At 42.5% G+C, this 19,550-nt stretch overlaps 1 protein-coding gene across 6 annotated transcripts in view; it reads right to left on the reverse strand.

Annotated features, from left to right (window-relative positions):
* MYO9B (myosin IXB) overlaps positions 1–19,550 on the reverse strand; it is a 597,798-nt gene that overhangs the window by 86,797 nt on the left and 491,451 nt on the right. For all 6 annotated transcript variants that reach the window (XM_053702888.1, XM_053702886.1, XM_053702887.1 and 3 more), the window contains 4 exons: positions 12,672–12,783; positions 12,506–12,579; positions 12,102–12,285; positions 11,752–11,880 (listed from right to left, as the gene is read on the reverse strand). In XM_053702888.1, the coding sequence (XP_053558863.1) occupies positions 11,752–11,880; positions 12,102–12,285; positions 12,506–12,579; positions 12,672–12,783 (499 nt within the window). The remainder of the gene's footprint in view (positions 1–11,751; positions 11,881–12,101; positions 12,286–12,505; positions 12,580–12,671; positions 12,784–19,550) is intronic.

Here is a 19,550-nt window from a genome sequence, read left to right on the forward strand (position 1 = left end):
CGACCTCAGAAATGCTAGAACTATCTCTGTATGAGACTTTGCATTCTGAAAACTTGACGCTTGTATCAGAATGTCGTCTAGGTACGGAGCCACCGCTATGCCTCATGGTCTTAGTACCGCCAGAAGTGAGCCCAGAACCTTCGTAAAAATTCTCGGGGCCGTGGCTAACCCGAAGGGAAGGGCTACAAACTGGTAATGCCTGTCTAGGAAGGCAAACCTTAGGTACCGATAATGATCTTTGTGAATCGGTATGTGAAGGTAAGCATCCTTTAAGTCCACTGTGGTCATATATTGACCCTCTTGGATCATGGGTAGGATGGTTCGAATGGTTTCCATCTTGAACGATGGTACCCTTAGGAATTTGTTTAAGATCTTTAAGTCCAAGATTGGTCTGAAGGTTCCCTCTTTTTTGGGAACCACAAATAGATTTGAGTAAAATCCTTGTCCCTGTTCCGATCGCGGAACTGAGTGGATCACTCCCATGACTAAGAGGTCTTGTACACATTGTAGAAATGCCTCTCTCTTTACTAGGTTTGTTGATAACCTCGACAGATGAAACCTCCCTTGTGGAGGAGAGGTTTTGAAATCCAGAAGGTATCCCTGAGATATAATCTTCAACGTCCAGGGATCCTGCACATCTCTTGCCCAAGCCTGGGCGAAGAGAGAAAGTCTGCCCCCCACTAAATCCGTCTCCGGATAGGGGGCCCTGTCTTCATGCTGTCTTAGGGGCGGGAGTAGGCTTTCTGGCCTGCTAGCCCTTGTTCCATGACTGGTTGCCTTTCCAACCCTGTCTGTAACGAGCAGTAGTTCCTTCCTGTTTTGGAGCGGAGGAAGTTGATGCTGGCTCCTGCCTTGAAGTTACGAAAGGCACGAAAATTAGACTGTTTGGCCTTTGGTTTGGCCCTGTCCTGAGGAAGGGCGTGGCCCTTACCTCCCGTAATGTCAGCAATAATTTCCTTCAAGCCGGGCCCGAATAAGTTCTGCCCTTTGAAAGGAATGTTAAGTAGTTTAGACTTAGAAGTTACATCCGCTGACCAGGATTTAAGCCAGAGCGCTCTGCGCGCCTGTATGGCGAATCCGGAATTTTTAGCCGTAAGTTTGGTTAAATGTACTAAGGCATCTGAAACAAACGCATTAGCTTGCTTAAGGGTTCTAACTTTGCTCAAAGCCTCATCCAATGGCGCTGTGCGAATCGCCTCTTCCAGAGACTCAAACCAGAATGCCGCTGCAGCTGTGACAGGCGCAATGCATGCAAGAGGCTGCAATATAAAACCCTGTTGAACAAACATTTTCTTAAGATAACCCTCTAATTTTTTATCCATTGGATCTGAGAAAGCACAGCTATCCTCCACCGGGATAGTGGTACGTTTGGCTAAAGTAGAAACTGCTCCCTCCACCTTAGGGACCGTCTGCCATAAGTCTCGTGTGGTGGCGTCTATAGGAAACATTTTTCTAAATATCGGGGGAGGGGAAAAAGGCACACCGGGTCTATCCCACTCCTTACTAATAATTTCTGTAAGTCTTTTTGGTATAGGAAAGACGTCAGTACACACCGGTACCGCATAGTATCTATCTATCGCTAATACCTCCCCTAGTAACACACGGAGGTTCTCAAGCTTAAATTTAAAATTTGAAATTTCTGAATCCGGTGTCCCCGGATCAGAACCGTCACCGACAGAATGAAGCTCACCGTCCTCATGTTCTGCAAATTGTGACGCAGTATCAGACATGGCTCTCGTGTCATCAGCGCGCTCTGTCCTTAACCCAGAGCTATCGCGCTTGCCTCTTAATTCGGGCATATTATATAATACTTCTTTCATAACATTAGCCATATCATGTAAAGTGATTTGTAAGGGCCTAGATGTACTTGGCGTCTCAATCCTACGCATCTCCCGAGCGGGAGACGCAGGTACTGACACGTGAGGAGAGTTAGGCGGCATAACTTCCCCCTCGTTGTCTGGTGATAGTTTCTCTATCGGTACAGATTGACGTTTATTCAAAGCAATATCAATACAATTGGTACACATCGTTCTATTGGGCTCCACATTGGCTTTTGAACATGATGAACAAACAGTTTCCTCTGAATCAGACATGTTTAAACAGACTTAGCAATGAAACTAGCAAGCTTGGAAATCACTTTCAATAAGTTTACAAGCAATATAAAAAAAAACGCTGCAGCGCTTCAAAAATACAGATATAATTAAACAATTCTTAACAAGAAGTGTATTATTAACAGAGGATTGCACCCATTAGCAAAAGGATGATAAACCCCTCAATACCCAAAACGGATAAAACGGATATCAATTAAGAATTAACGCTTTTAATCACAGTCAAACACACTGTCACAGATCTGCTGTGACTGATTACCTCCCTCAAAAATGAATTTTGCAGACCCCTGAGCTCTCTAGAGACGTCCTGGATCAAGGAGGAAGAAGCAGGAAGACTGTGCTAGAATTTTAACTGCGCAACAAGGCGCTTAAACAAGGTCCCTCCCACTCCTATTACAACAGTGGGAGCCCTGATATAACGGTTTCCATGCAGAAAATATATGTTAGCCATGTGGAAAAAAATCATGCCCAAAGAGATTTATCACCAAAGTACCTCACAAAAACGAATAACATGCCAGTAAACGTTTTATTAAAAAACAACATTTTCCAATGTCATGCAAAGTTATCACTAAGCCTGCTACCAGTCGCTACCACTGCAGATAAGGCTTAAGTATTATTTCAGTTTTAACAGTATTTTCTCAGTCAAATTCTAGTCCCTAGAAAATAACTCGACTGCGCATACATTTATCAGCCTGATACCAGTTGCCACTACTGCATTTAAGGCTGTACTTACATCATACGGTAACAGCAGTATTTTCTTAGTCAATTCCATTCCCAGAAAATAATGTACTGCACATACCTCATTTGCGGAGGACCCCGCATGCTATTCCCAGTTTCTGAAGTTACCCCACTCCTCAGAATGTCGAGAACAGCCAGTGGATCTTAGTTATGCCTGCTAAGATCATAGAAAAAAACGCAGGCAGTTTCTTCTTCCAAATACTGCCTGAGATAGAAAAACAGCACACTCCGGTGCCATTTAAAATAACAAACTTTTGATTGAAGAATAGTTAAGTAAAAACTCCAGCTCCTCTCGCGACCTCCTTCTTTGTTGAGGGTTGCAAGAGAATGACTGGATATGACATGTGAGGGGAGGAGCTATATAGCAGCTCTGCTTGGGTGATCCTCTTGCAACTTCCTGTTGGGAAGGAGAATATATCCCATAAGTAATGGATGACCCGTGGACTGAACACACTTAACAAGAGAAAAACCAGGTTTGGTACCCTTGAAGAACCTTAAGAACTAAGTTTAAACTCCAAGGCGGAGCAACAGGTTTAAACACAGGCTTGATTCTGACTAAAGCCTGACAAAACGCCTGCACGTCTGGAACCTCAGCCAGACGTTTGTGCAAAAGAATAGACAGAGCAGAAATTTGTCCTTTTAAGGAACTAGCTGACAAACCCTTCTCCAAACCTTCTTGGAGAAAAGATAATATCCTAGGAATCCTGACCTTACTCCATGAGTAACCCTTGGATTCACACCAATGAAGATATTTACACCATATCTTATGATAGATTTTCCTGGTGACAGGCTTTCGCGCCTGTATTAAGGTATCGATGACCGACTCGGAGAAACCACGTTTTGATAAAATCAAGTGTTCAATCTCCAAGCAGTCAGACGCAGAGAAATTAGATTTGGATGGTTGAAAGGACCCTGAAGTAGAAGGTCCTGCCTCAGAGGCAGAGTCCATTGTGGAAAGGATGACATGTCCACCAGATCTGCATACCAAGTCCTGCGTGGCCACGCAGGTGCTATCAAAATTACCGAAGCTCTCTCCTGTTTGATCTTGGCAATCAGACGAGGGAGCAGAGGAAACGGTGGAAACACATAAGCCAGGTTGAAGGACCAAGGCGCTGCTAGAGCATCTATCAGCGCTGCCTTGGGATGCCTGGACCTGGATCCGTAACAAGGAAGCTTGGCGTTCTGGCGAGACGCCATGAGATCCAGTTCTGGTTTGCCCCAACGTTGAATCAACTGTGCAAACACCTCCGGATGGAGCTCCCACTCCCCCGGATGAAAAGTCTGACGACTTAGAAAATCTGCCTCCCAGTTCTCTACTCCTGGGATATGGATAGCTGATAGATGGCAAGAGTGAATCTCTGCCCATTGAATTATCTTTGAAACCTCCAACATCGCTAGGGAACTCCTTGTTCCCCCTTGATGGTTGATGTAAGCTACAGTTGTGATGTTGTCCGACTGAAATCTGATGAACCTCACTGCCGCTAGCTGAGGACAAGCCTGAAGAGCATTGAATATCGCTCTTAGTTCCAGAATGCTTATTGGAAGGAGTGCCTCCTCCTGAGTCCACGACCCCTGAGCCTTCGGAGAGTTCCAGACTGCACCCCAGCCCATAAGGCTGGCATCTGTTGTTACTATTGTTCAATCTGGCCTGCGGAAAGTCAAACCTTTGGACAGATGGACCCGAGATAGCCACCAGAGAAGAGAATCCCTGGTCTCTTGATCCAGATTTAGTAGAGGGGTCAAATCTGTATAATCCCCATTCCACTGACTGAGCATGCAGAGTTGCAGCGGTCTGAGATGTAGGCGGGCAAACGGAACTATGTCCATTGCCGCTACAATTAAGCCGATTACTTCCATACACTGAGCCACCGAAGGGCGAGAAGTAGAATAAAGAACACTGCAGGAATTTAGAAGTTTTGACAACCTGTCCACTGGAAGGAAACTCTTGTGAGAGGGGATAGAGAACTCTTCTTTCCGTTCACTTTCCACCCATGAGACCTCAGGAATGCCAGAACAATGTCCGTATGGGACTTGGGAATTTGGAAATTTCTGTATCAGAATGTTGTCTAAGTAAGGGGCTACTGCTATGCCCCGCGGCCTTAGGACCACCAGAAGTGACCCCAGAACCTTCGTAAAGATTCTTGGTGCCGTAGCTAACCCAAAGGGAAGAGCCACAAACTGGTAATGCCTGTCTAGGAAGGCGAACCTGAGAAACCGATGATGATCTTTGTGTATCGGAATCTGAAGATAAGCATCCTTTAAGTCCACGGTAGTCATGTATTGACCCTCCTGGATCATAGGTAGGATGGTTCGAATAGTCTCCATCTTGAAAGATGGGACCCTGAGAAATTTGTTTAGGATCTTGAGATCTAAGATTGGTCTGAAGGTTCCCTCTTTCTTGGGAACCACAAAGAGATTTGAATAGAAGCCTTGCCCCTGTTCCTCCTTTGGAACTGGGTGGATCACTCCCATAACTAGGAGGTCTTGAACACAATGTAAGAATGCCTCTCTCTTTATCTGGTCTGCAGATAATTGTGAGAGGTGAAATCTTCCTTTTGGGGAAGAAGCTTTGAAGTCCAGAAGATATCCCTGGGACACATTTTCCAACACCCAGGGATCCTGGACATCTCTTGCCCAAGCCTGGGCGAAGAGAGAAAGTCTGCCCCCTACTAGATCCGTTACCGGAACGGGGGCTGATCTTTCATGCTGTCTTAGAGGCAGCAGCAGGCTTCTTGGCCTGCTTACCTTTGTTCCAGGCCTGGTTAGGTCTCCAGACCGGCTTGGACTGGGCAAAATTTCCCTCTTGTTTTGCATTAGAGGGAGTTGATGCCGCGCTCGTCTTAAAGTTTCGAAAGGCACGAAAATTAGTTTGTTTGGTCCTTAATTTATTAGACCTATCCTGAGGAAGGGCATGACCTTTTCCTCCAGTAATATCAGAAATGATCTCCTTCAGTCCAGGCCCGAATAGGGTCTGCCCCTTGAAGGGAATGTTGAGAAGCTTAGACTTTGAAGTAACGTCAGCTGACCAGGATTTAAGCCATAGCGCCCTACGCGCCTGTATAGCAAAACCTGAGTTCTTAGCCGTTAGTTTGGTTAAATGAACAACGGCGTCAGAAACAAATGAATTGGCTAGCTTAAGCGCTTTAAGCTTGTCAAGTATATCATCCAATGGAGTTTCTACCTGTAAAGCCTCTTCCAGAGACTCAAACCAGAAGGCAGCAGTGACCGGGGCAATGCATGCAAGAGGCTGGAGAATAAAACCTTGTTGAATAAAAAATTTCTTAAGGTAACCCTCTAACTTTTTATCCATTGGATCTAGGAAAGCACAACTGTCTTTGAGGGCAATAGTTGTACGCTTAGCTAGGGTAGAAACTGCTCCCTCCACCTTAGGGACCGTTTGCCATAAGTCCCGTGTAGCGGCATCTATGGGAAACATTTTCTTAAAAATAGGAGGGGAAGAGAACGGTACACCTGGTCTATCCCATTCCTTAGTAATACTTTCTGAAAACCTTTTAGGTATTGGAAAAACATCAGTGTAAACAGGCACTGCATAGTATTTATACAATCTACGCAATTTCTCTGGCACTATAATGGTGTCACAGTCATCCAGAGTAGCTAAAACCTCCCTGAGCAACAGGTGTTCAAGCTTTAATTTAAATGTAGACATATCAGAATCAGGTTGAAGCATCTTCCCTGAGTCAGAAAAAATCACCCACAGAAAGAAGCTCTCCTGCCTCAGCTTCTGCATATTGTGAGGGGATATCAGACATAGCTACTAAAGCGTCAGAGAGCTCTGTATTTTTTCTAGTCCCAGAGCTGTCTCGCTTTCCTTGTAACCCTGGTAGTTTGGACAATACCGCTGTAAGGGTATGATCCATAACTGCCGCCATGTCTTGTAAAGTAAACGCCATGGGCGCGCTAGATGTACTTGGCGCCACTTGAGCGGGAGTCCCTTGAGCGGGAGTCAAAGGTTCTGACACGTGGGGCGAGTTAGTCGGCATAACTTCCCCCTTGTCAATTTCCTCTGGTGATAAATCTTTTAAAGACAGAATATGATCTTTATAACTTAAAGTAAAATCAGTACATTTGGTTCACATTATAAGAGGGGGTTCCACAATGGCTTCTAAACATAATGAACAAGGAGTTTCCTCTATGTCAGACATGTTTAAACAGACTAGCAATGAGACCAGCAAGCTTGGAAAACACTTTGATAAATGTAAACAAGCAAAAAATAAAAACGGTACTGTGCCTTTAAGAGAAACAAATGTTGTCAGAAATTGAAAAACAGTGATAAAAAGCAGTAAATCTTACGAAATTTTTACAGTGTGTATAATAGACTAATAGAGCATTGCACCCACTTGCAAATGGATGATTAACCCCTTAGTTTCAAAACCAGATAAAAAAACAGAATTTATGTTTACCTGATAAATTACTTTCTCCAACGGTGTGTCCGGTCCACGGCGTCATCCTTACTTGTGGGATATTCTCTTCCCCAACAGGAAATGGCAAAGAGCCCAGCAAAGCTGGTCACATGATCCCTCCTAGGCTCCGCCTACCCCAGTCATTCGACCGACGTTAAGGAGGAATATTTGCATAGGAGAAACCATATGATACCGTGGTGACTGTAGTTAAAGAAAAAAAAAAATTATCAGACCTGATTAAAAAACCAGGGCGGGCCGTGGACCGGACACACCGTTGGAGAAAGTAATTTATCAGGTAAACATAAATTCTGTTTTCTCCAACATAGGTGTGTCCGGTCCACGGCGTCATCCTTACTTGTGGGAACCAATACCAAAGCTTTAGGACACGGATGAAGGGAGGGAGCAAATCAGGTCACCTAAATGGAAGGCACCACGGTTTGCAAAACCTTTCTCCCAAAAACAGCCTCAGAAGAAGCAAAAGTATCAAACTTGTAAAATTTGGTAAAAGTGTGCAGTGAAGACCAAGTCGCTGCCCTACATATCTGATCAACAGAAGCCTCGTTCTTGAAGGCCCATGTGGAAGCCACAGCCCTAGTGGAATGAGCTGTGATTCTTTCAGGAGGCTGCCGTCCGGCAGTCACATAAGCCAATCTGATGATGCTTTTAATCCAAAAAGAGAGAGAGGTAGAAGTTGCTTTTTGACCTCTCCTTTTACCAGAATAAACAACAAACAAGGAAGATGTTTGTCTAAAATCCTTTGTAGCATCTAAATAGAAATTTAGAGCGCGAACAACATCCAAATTGTGCAACAAACGTTCCTTCTTTGAAACTGGTTTCGGACACAAAGAAGGCACGACTATCTCCTGGTTAATGTTTTTGTTAGAAACAACTTTTGGAAGAAAACCAGGTTTAGAACGTAAAACCACCTTATCTGCATGGAACACCAGATAAGGAGGAGAACACTGCAGAGCAGATAATTCTGAAACTCTTCTAGCAGAAGAAATTGCAACCAAAAACAAAACTTTCCAAGATAATAACTTAATATCAACGGAATGCAAGGGTTCAAACGGAACCCCCTGAAGAACTGAAAGAACTAAGTTGAGACTCCAAGGAGGAGTCAAAGGTTTGTAAACAGGCTTGATTCTAACCAGAGCCTGAACAAAGGCTTGAACATCTGGCACAGCTGCCAGCTTTTTGTGAAGTAACACAGACAAGGCAGAAATCTGTCCCTTCAAGGAACTTGCAGATAATCCTTTCTCCAATCCTTCTTGAAGAAAGGATAGAATCTTAGGAATCTTTACCTTGTCCCAAGGGAATCCTTTAGATTCACACCAACAGATATATTTTTTCCATATTTTGTGGTAAATTTTTCTAGTTACAGGCTATCTGGCCTGAACAAGAGTATCAATAACAGAATCTGAGAACCCTCGTTTTGATAAGATCAAGCGTTCAATCTCCAAGCAGTCAGCTGGAGTGAGACCAGATTCGGATGTTCGAACGGACCTTGAACAAGAAGGTCTCGTCTCAAAGGTAGCTTCCATGGTGGAGCCGATGACATATTCACCAGATCTGCATACCAAGTCCTGCGTGGCCACGCAGGAGCTATCAAGATCACCGACGCCCTCTCCTGATTGATCCTGGCTACCAGCCTGGGGATGAGAGGAAACGGCGGGAATACATAAGCTAGTTTGAAGGTCCAAGGTGCTACTAGTGCATCTACTAGAGTCGCCTTGGGATCCCTGGATCTGGACCCGTAGCAAGGAACCTTGAAGTTCTGACGAGAGGCCATCAGATCCATGTCTGGAATGCCCCACAGTTGAGTAATTTGGCCAAAGATTTCCGGATGGAGTTCCCACTCCCCCGGATGTAATGTCTGACGATTCAGAAAATCCGCTTCCCAATTTTCCACTCCTGGGATGTGGATTGCAGACAGGTGGCAGGAGTGAGTCTCCGCCCATTGAATGATTTTGGTCACTTCTTCCATCGCCAGGGAACTCCTGTTCCCCCCTGATGGTTGATGTACGCAACAGTCGTCATGTTGTCTGATTGAAACCGTATGAACTTGGCCTTTGCTAGCTGAGGCCAAGCCTTGAGAGCATTGAATATCGCTCTCAGTTCCAGAATATTTATCGGTAGAAGAGATTCTCTATTATTGTTCCCAAGAAGGGAACCCTTGTCGACGGAGATAGAGAACTCTTTTCCACGTTCACTTTCCATCCGTGAGATCTGAGAAAGGCCAGGACTATGTCCGTGTGAGCCTTTGCTTGAGGAAGGGACGACGCTTGAATCAGAATGTCGTCCAAGTAAGGAACTACTGCAATGCCCCTTGGTCTTAGTACCGCTAGAAGGGACCCTAGTACCTTTGTGAAAATCCTTGGAGCAGTGGCTAATCCGAAAGGAAGCGCCACGAACTGGTAATGCTTGTCCAGGAATGCGAACCTTAGGAACCGATGATGTTCCTTGTGGATAGGAATATGTAGATACGCATCCTTTAAATCCACCGTGGTCATGAATTGACCTTCCTGGATGGAAGGAAGAATTGTTCGAATGGTTAAACACTAAAAAACTCTAAGCCATCTCCGTGGAGATGTTGCCTGTACAACGGCAAAGAGAATGACTGGGGTAGGCGGAGCCTAGGAGGGATCATGTGACCAGCTTTGCTGGGCTCTTTGCCATTTCCTGTTGGGGAAGAGAATATCCCACAAGTAAGGATGACGCCGTGGACCGGACACACCTATGTTGGAGAAAAACGATATAAACGTTTTTTAACAGTCACAACAAACTGCCACAGCTCTGCTGTGGCCCTACCTGCCCATACAACCACTTTTGAAGGCACAAAAACCCTTTGAAGAGGTCCTAAGTGTTCATGGGACTCCTTCAGGGAAGCTGGAAGTCTCAAGCTGCAAAAACTACTGCACGATTTAGGCCTGAAATTAGGCCCCTCCCAACCTGTACTCACAGTGAGAGGGCCATAAAAAATTAACCCTAGGCAAAATCTAGCCAGCCATGTGGAAAAACTGGGCCCCAATAAAGTTTTATCACCAATATTTAGAAAAAAACGTTTAAACACTTCCAGCAAACGTTATCTTATTTTCAGTAATGTGAGAAAGTAATAAGAATATTACCTTTTACAGCAAGCATGATACTAGTCATTATTAAATCACTGTAATCAGGCTTACCTTAAATAAATCCGGTATTAACAGCATTTTCTAGCATATTCATTTCTCTAGAGAAATTTAAACTGCACATACCTCATAGCAGGAGACCCTGCACGCCATTCCCCCAGCTGAAGTTACCTCATCTCTTCAGTTATGTGTGAGAACAGCAATGGATCTTAGTTACAACCTGCTAAGATCATCAAAAACCACAGGCAGACTCTTCTTCAACTTTCTGCCTGAGGCTAAAAGAGTACAACTCCGGTACCATTTGAAAATAATAAACTTTTGATTGAAGATAAACTACATAAATTTACCACATCTCTCTAGCTACTTCCTATCTTGTCGAGAGCTGCAAGAGAATGACTGGTAGTGGCAGTTAGGGGAGGAGCTATATAGACAGCTCTGCTGTGGGTGATCCTCTTGCAGCTTCCTGTTGGGAAGGAGAATATCCCACAAGTAATGGATGATCCGTGGACTGGATACACCTTACAAGAGAAATAGTTATTGTTTAATAAGTTAGATAATGCCTTTACTACCCATTTCCCAGCTTTGCACATCCAACATGGTTATATTAATACACTTTATAACATTTAAACCTCTAAATTTCTGTCTGTTTCTAAGCCACTAAAGACGTCCCCCCTGATCACAAGCTTTTGTATTAGCTTTTCACAACAGGGGACAGCTAGTTCATGTGAGCCATATAGATAACACTGTGCAAGTCAATAGATAATGTCATGTGACCAGGGGGCTGTCAGATGATGCTTAGATACAAGGTAATCACAGAGGTAAAAAGGGTATTAATATAACCATGTTTTCTGTGCAAAACAGGGGAATGGGTAATAAAGGGATTATCTATCTTTTTAAACAATACATTTTTTTGAGGTGACTGTCCCTTTAACAGTATCACAATATGGTATATACAGTAGTCCATTGCCCAGCAATGTATAACAATAGAACAAGAAATGTAATATACTGTAGTATACTCCTACAAGTAGGGGGGGGGGGGGATACTATTGTAAGCAAATATAACAGTTACAGTGTGCTGCAGCTAAACTATTATAAAATTCCTTAAAAAGAAAAACAAGAAATAAATTATATGAAAAAGACCAAAATAAATAAGGAATATATTGCAGTCTAGTCTCATATAACTAAACATTTTACATAAACTCTCAAGGTGTTTACAGTCCCTTTAAACTCACTATTTGACTAAGAAAAGCTAAACTGGCACAATGATATATTGAACTTGTACTATACATTCACAGTGCCTATGCTTCCCATTGTCAGTGAATATGTATATGCCCAGCATGTGGTTTCCTTAGCACTTACCGACAGCACGCAGGAACTCGCTGTATTGAGCAAAAGTCATTAGTGGTTCAGGAAGCTCCCTCAACCACAGCTTCAGAATCCCAGTGATGGCATGGATTGGGTAATTATCCAGTATCACAGCGTTGGGATCTAATGAAAAATAAAAATAATTTTATATTTTACAGCAAGGATAAGAGTTATATTCTATAAAGAATATAAGTTTCCCTCAAATGATGTTGCTACGTAAAATTCAAAGCTCTGCTCAATAGTTAAGCAAACCCTTTGTAAACACAAAAGGAGTATATCAGAGCACTTATTACAAAAAGCAGTTGTCCCTTGATTCCATCTCTCAGTATGAACTTCCATCACACCTTTTTCCAGACACTGTTTAAGCTCCCGCATGCGATTAGCGGCCCCAGATTTGCGATAGATCCCTTCAGTGTACAGGCCGTGCATCTCCAGGTACTCTAATAGCTTCTCCATTACTATTGGTACTTCATTGGTCTCACTTATCAGGTCCCCCACATGCACTCCAAAGTGTTGTCCACCACGGTTCTAGAAAAAGGAGAGGAGAAAAAAAAAAAAGTGGATTACTTAGTCACCCAAAAATAATTGATTGTAATATTTAGTGAAGCCAAATAGGCTGCAGAAGGTAACAAAATAATTATTTTATGTAGAACATATTAATTATATGGTAAAGTTAAAGATACAGACTTTCCTATAAGTGTGTAAAAAACAAGAGGGTATATAAAATGCAATTCATCTTTATAACTACCTTCCTCCACCCAGCTGGTGTGCATGGACACTGGACTTTAGTCACACACTTCTTGTGACATATCATCTTGCAGGCTATACAGAGAGGATACAAATTTGATTTCAAAACCTTAAGAAACAATTATTAAGTTATAATACTGCCATTACATTTTGAAAAGTGTACTTACTATTACATAGAAAAGCTTTTTCCATGGACCCAATGCTAGAAGAACAGTGCTCACAAGACTGGCCACCTATGTTTACTTGATAGCTGACAAAGTAATGTCCGTTGGATTCCAGCTGCAAGCAGATACCAAAAAAACATAAGGCTTGATATAGAAACAATAGCTAGATATCAAATGCTTGTTTCAATGATAAAATGTTTTTACTGTCACCAAAAAAAACAACTGTTACTACTATTATGGATACGAAACTTGAAATTCCTTATTGTAAATATAAGTCTTTTTTCTTTACATACGAAATGTCTTACAATACAATTTTGTTGTAGGGTCCACATAGACTGGTAAGGAGGAAAAGAGAACGAAAAAAAAGGCATAGAGAGAGAGAGAGAGAGAAAAAGGAAGGAAAAAAGAGGATGATTGGGTCAAGTTAGAGGGAAAAAACCCCCAACAAAATGTATGCTTACCTGATTAATTTCTTTTATGATAGGGAGCCAACGAGAACATCACATGTGGGATATAAATTTCCTTCCACAAGGAGGAGGCAAAAACACCCCCACATTAAAGAACTCCACCCCATTCATCTAGAAATCCTCTACTGTACCACATTATATATATAGCCAAGTAGAGAAGAAAATCCAAAAATATAGGAAAAGACCAAAGCAGGTCAAATGAAGTGCAAAACAATTCCAGTCGCCAGCTATAGTTAGAATAACAAGCTAACAAACTTGAAGCTTGTGGACTCCCACCATCATGAAATAAATGAATTTATTAGGTAAGCATACCTTTCATGTTTTCTTTCATAAGATGGCGAGAGTCCATAAGAACATCACATGTGAGAACCAATACTCCAGCAGTGAAAATGAGATAACAATAAAAGATATGACAATAAAGGTAGACAGACTAGTTTCTGATCAGGCACAGTATTTTCCTGCCAAAGGCCGCCTAAGCAAAGGCATTACCATTGAAATGGTCTTGCTTACATACATTTTCAAAATTCTACCAAGTGGCAGCATTACAAATGTTATCTAGAGAGGCATCATTATGAAATGCACAAGTAGCAGCCACTGGAATGAGCAGTAAACACTCCAGGAGAGTCTCTCTCATTACCAGGTACACCATTTCTGATAAGGATACCCAGAAAATGGTCAAAGCAAGCAGAGGAAAAGCTGCATCTATATAAAGTGTGGGGCTTGACTGTCTTTTGGCAAGATATATAAACAAGTATGGGCACAGCAATACAGCATAAAATCACAAAATGCACATAGAAAGGGTCAATGCGACCCCTTATTTGCATGAATGTTGTAAATCAATTCCCCAGCACCCCTTAAAATCTTAATAAAATACTACTTCTTTATTTATGTACACATTTACAAGACATTCAAAATTTCGGCCTTAATCATGCATATGTTACACACTCACCTAAACCTTAAACATTGCATGATGCCTTCTAAATGTCTATATAAATAAAGAAGCATTGTTATTAAGAATTCAAGTGGTGCTGTGGAATTGATTTACAACATTTTGGCAGGATATGCTACAGGATATTTATCATCTGTAGAAGGCATAGTGAGCTACAAAACTGCACCATGAGTTGCACTGGCCTTGTGGATAAGCACAGAAATGTTTCCATATTTTGTTCAATCTCAGTTGAGTGCTTCTATTTTCTTTTTTGTATGTGCTGTAAACAAGCACACACTGTCTGAGGCTTGATACTGCATTACTCTGTCAGAGACAATCTCAAAGAAACAGAGTCAATAATAGACTCTAGGAAGGATTCTTGAGTAGGAGGATCAAGAAAACTCTTTTGTACATTTTTGTTTGTGCACCATTATTGGCAAAGCATCACCTGGAACCACCCTAAGTAAGGTCACAAATACCTTGGGGGCAGTGGCTAAGCTGAACGGCATAGCTAAAAATTGGTAATGCCTGTTTAGGAAAGCAATCCAAAGGAACTTTACATAACCCTTGTGAAACTGGATATGCAAATAAGCATTCTCTAAACCAACTGTGGACATAAACTGACCTTACTGCACTAATGTTAAAATAAAATTCTGAAGGTTCCCACCTTTAAAATTGAAACCAGTCTCACTAGAGTTTTAAGATCAAGAATAGGTTGAAATATCCCTTCTTTTTTGTTTGAACCAAGAAAAGCTTGGAGTAGACCCTCTGGCCCTGTTCTTTTAATGGACCAAGGAAAACATAATTTACTTTAATTCTTTTTTTTCTTGGCAGTGAGAGTCCACAAAATCCATTCATAACCTATGGGAAATTCTTCACCTGGCCACCAGGAGGAGGCAAAGACACCCCAAACAGAGCTTCAAATATCCCTCACACTTCCCCTACCCTCTCAGTAGTTCAAGCCGAGGATAAGGAAAAGTAAAGAGACAAAAAAGGTGTACAGAGGTGCCAAAAGACTGCTGGCACTACATTATTTCAGGGTGGGTTTGTGGACTCAGGTAAGCATAAATTATGTTTTGTTTCTAATGGCAGTGAGAGACCACAAAATCAATTTATAACCTATGGTAAACTAATACCCAAGCTGTGGAGTTCACGAAAAAATTAGAGAGGGAAAGGGTAGAGAAATGTATTAAGTATTCGGCAACACCACTTGAAGAACCTCTCTCCTAAAGGAAGCCTATGCTGAGGCAAAAACATTGTATCTGTAAAATTTTGTGAAAGTATGCAATGAGGATCAAGTATCAGACTTTTAGATCTGTTCAACTGAAGCCTCATTCTTGAAAGCCCAGGAAGAAGACACTGCATGGGTAGAATGTGCCGTAATTTGTGAAGGAGGCTGCTGGCCCGCTTCAACATACGCCATATGAAACAAACCAATGAGCTACAAGGATAGCGTTACAGCAGCTGCTTTCTGACCTTACCAGAATGTAGGACAAATAGGGAAGATGACTGACGAAATTCCGTGGTAGCATGAAGATAGAACTTCAAAGCTCTAACCACGTCCAGATTATGTAACAGCCTCTCCTTAGAGGACAAAGGCTTGGGACAAAGAAGGAACAACAATCTCTTGATTAATATTGTGAGTGGAAACAACCTTGGTTAAAAACCCCATCTTTACCCGCAAAACAGCTTTGTCCGCTTGAAACACCAGATAAGGCCGGATCATACTGAAGGGCAGACAATATAGAAACTCTACAAGCAGAGGTAATACGCTCAAACAGAGCCTGTTGAAGAACTCTAAGAACAAGATTAAAGTGAAGGTAAACTTTGATGAATGAAAGCCCGTTTTTTAAAATACTATTAAAAACAGGGGCACTTTCATTCATCAAAGTTTAAAAAGCAGCCGTTTTTATTAAAAACTTACCTCTTCTTTGCACAGCCAGAGCAGCTTCCCCCACCCGGAGATCCTCTCTTCACACATCATCAATGACTAATCCAGCTTTCTCCAATCACGGCTTCCCCCCCAGGGTAGTCATTGCCTGTGATTGGAGGAAGCTGGATTAGTCATTGATGACGTGTGAAGAGATGATCTCCGGGTGTGGGAAGCTGTGAATAAAAACAAAGGTAAGTTTTTAATGAAAACGGCTGCCTTCTAAACTTTGATGAATGAAAGTGCCCCTGTTTTTAATAGTATTTTAAAAAAAGGGGCTTTCATTCATTAAAGTTTACCTTCACTTTAAGGATCCATGGGGTTTGAAAATGGGTCTAATTCTAGCAATAGATTGAACAAAACGACTGAACATCTGACAAATCAACCAACATTTTAGGTAACAAAACAGAAAGAGCAGAAATCTGACCCTTAAGAGAACTGGCCCTTCTCTAGACCATCTTGAAGAAACTAATGACATTTGCAGTCTTCACCTTGTGCCAAGGAAAACCCCGGTCCGCACACCAAGAAAGATAAGTTCTCTACACCTTGTGGTAAATAAGTCTATTGACTAGCTTTCTAGCCTGAATCAAAGTGTCAATAACCGCCACATAGAATCCTCTCTGGGATACAATTATGCATTCAATCTCCATGCAGTCAGCCTTAGAGAATCTAGGTTTTGATAAAAAAACGGACCCTGCACCAGAAGGTACAGCATCTGAGGTAGACGCCATGGAGAAGCAGAAGACATCCTCACAAAGTTTGCATACTAAGTCCTGCGTGGACACACAGGAGTTAACATGATTGCTGGACACACAGGAGCTAACAGGATCGCTGGAATTCCCTCTTGTTTGATTTGAGCTATCACTCAAGGGAGTAAAAATAGAGAAAAGAGAGATACACAAGAAAGAAATGCCAAGGAACTGCTAAAGCGTCTACCAACTCCGCCTGGGGATCTCTCAATCTCTACCCGTATCTTGGTAGTTTGGCATTGAGACGGGAAGTCATCAGATCTATCTCGGGGCACCCCACCTGCGAGTGATCTCGCAAAACACCACCTGGTTGAGCGAACATTCCCTGGAGTGCAGAGTCAGTCTGCTCTGAAAATCTGCTTCACAATTCTCCACACCAGGAATGTGGATAGCTGATATATGGCATTGATACGTGTCTGCTTATTGAAGGATACAATACACCACCTTCATTGCCTGAGAATTGCGAGTTCTGCTCTAGGGATTGACACAGTCCACCGTAGTGACGTTGTCGGATTGAAATCGAATAAAGGAACCCAACTGGGGCCACAACTGAAGGGCATTGAAGATAGCCTTCAATTTTAGAATGTTGATTGGAAGGGTCGCTTCCTCTGGATGCCAGGTAACCTGGGCTCTATGATGAGAACCCCACAAAGCGCCCCAGCCTGTCCGTCTCACATCTTAGATGTTTAGATCTCCCAGGATTGGTGTTAGAAGCACATGCCCAGGCGAACAGGTTCCTGAGAAAGCCACCAGGAAAGAGACTCTCTTGCCATTGGATCCAGAAAAATTGCCTGAGACAGATCAAAGTAATTCCTGTTCCATTGACTGAGCATACATAAACTGTAGAGGTCTCAGATGAAAACAAGCAAAAGGAATAGCATCCAAAGTGCCACCATTAGACCTACCACCTCCATGCATTGAGCCACCGAAGGCAGAGGCGTGGATTAAAGTAGACAGGACGCCTGAAGTTTCTCCCTACGTTGATCTGTGAGATAGATACGCATGATGATAAACTCTATGATGATCTCCAAAAAGTTCACTCATGTTGGGGGCGAGGTTACTTCTTTCCAGATTTACTTTCCAGCCATTCGACCGTAGATACCAGCGCCTGAACCAAGATGTTGTCCATGTATGGTATTACAGCAATCCCCTGTAGCCTGACTACAGCAAGCAGAGCCCCTAGAACTTTTGTAAAAATCCTGGGAGCCTTATCTAAATCAAATGGAAGAGCTAAGAACTGGTAATGCTTGTCCAGGAAAGCAAAACATAGGAACCGGTGATGATCTCGGTGGATTGGAATGTGAAGGTATGCATCATCCAGGTCTTAGGTGGTCATGAAGTGACCCTGCTGCATGAGAGGAAGAATGGATCTGATGGTTTCTATTTTGAAGGAAGGTACTCAAGAATTTGTTGAGACACTTCAGATCTAAAATGGGACGAAAGGTTTCCCGCCTTTTTGGAAACAATGAAATGGTTTGAATAAAAACCTTCTCCCCTCTCCGGAGGGGTGGCTGCTCCAGCCACTGCAGCAATACCTACAGCAGGCAGAAAGAGCAAGCCTCCCTGCAGGAAAACCTTCCTCATATATCTCTCAAGCTTTCTATCCATGGGGTCCTTAAAGGACATATCTTCCAGAGGAATAGTAGTGTGTTTAGAAAAAGTGGAAATGGCTCCATCTTCCTTAGGAACAGTATTCCACAACTCAAAAAAAGCTATCTGGAACTGGAAACATCCTCTTAAAACTTGGGGAAGGAGAAAAGGAACCCCCAGGTTTTTCCCATTCCTTATTTACTTCTGCTACCCGTGAAGGTACTGGGAACACCTCAAGGGTCTTCACCTTCGTTTTAAACACCATATCCAATTATGGAACCCACTTGTCTTCTGAGGATTTAGATTCGGGGATGCCTAAGGTTTTTAAGCAAATATCATAGATGTTTAATTTTAAATCTAAAAGTTATATCCTCAGAATTCCCTTCAGGTTCTCCAGAGGAAGTAGAGGATGATATCTCTCCCTCTGAGCTAGCCAAGGAATCGTCAACTGCAGAAAACTGCATCTGGCTGACAGCTGCAGCTCCAAGCGAACTGCTGGTCCTAGACCCAGATGAGCAGTGTTTAACCTTTCTCTTCCCTGCAACTGGCATGGTGCTCAGGGCATCAGAAACCGCAGATTGTAATTGCGCTGCAAAATCGTGAAGAAAGGGGGATGATAAACAGGGTTGCAGAGTATAGCCAGTGTAGGAGTAGGCACTGTTCCATGAGGCTGCAAAACTGGCATATCTGGGCATACCAGGACCTGAGAATCTGTAGAACATCCAGGATCAGCTAGAGGCGTAGGGGACACTGTGGGTGTCTGACTACCATGACCCCCAGAATGAGACTGTAGAACAGAAGTCAGGCAGTAATTACATAACTGGGCAGGAGGACATACAGTATTTAACTTCCAAAGCATGCACTTTTTGGAGTTAAATAAAAATAAAATTAAATTAAAGTTACAGGACTAGGTTCCTCCTGACTAAATTCCCTGAACTTATCCATAATGGAATAAGGATAGTGGACTTTACTGTATAAACAACCCACAACAATAAGATCATATTTCTCAAAACAAATAACTTTGTTTTTAAGCTTTTAGCAGTCTTATTTACATTAACATTACAGTAACACATTAATCATGTATATTACCCAAGGACGGTTCCATTGGGTTCTTGAAGGAGATGCTATCCTCTAAAGAAATAGTAGCTTGCTATTGTTGGAAATAGATCTGTCCACCTAGGGACTATCTTCCATACCTCTAAAGTAGAGGTTGGCAAG

Source organism: Bombina bombina, chromosome 2 (assembly GCF_027579735.1).
Source record: "Bombina bombina isolate aBomBom1 chromosome 2, aBomBom1.pri, whole genome shotgun sequence".
In the NCBI taxonomy this organism is placed as follows: domain Eukaryota; kingdom Metazoa; phylum Chordata; class Amphibia; order Anura; family Bombinatoridae; genus Bombina; species Bombina bombina.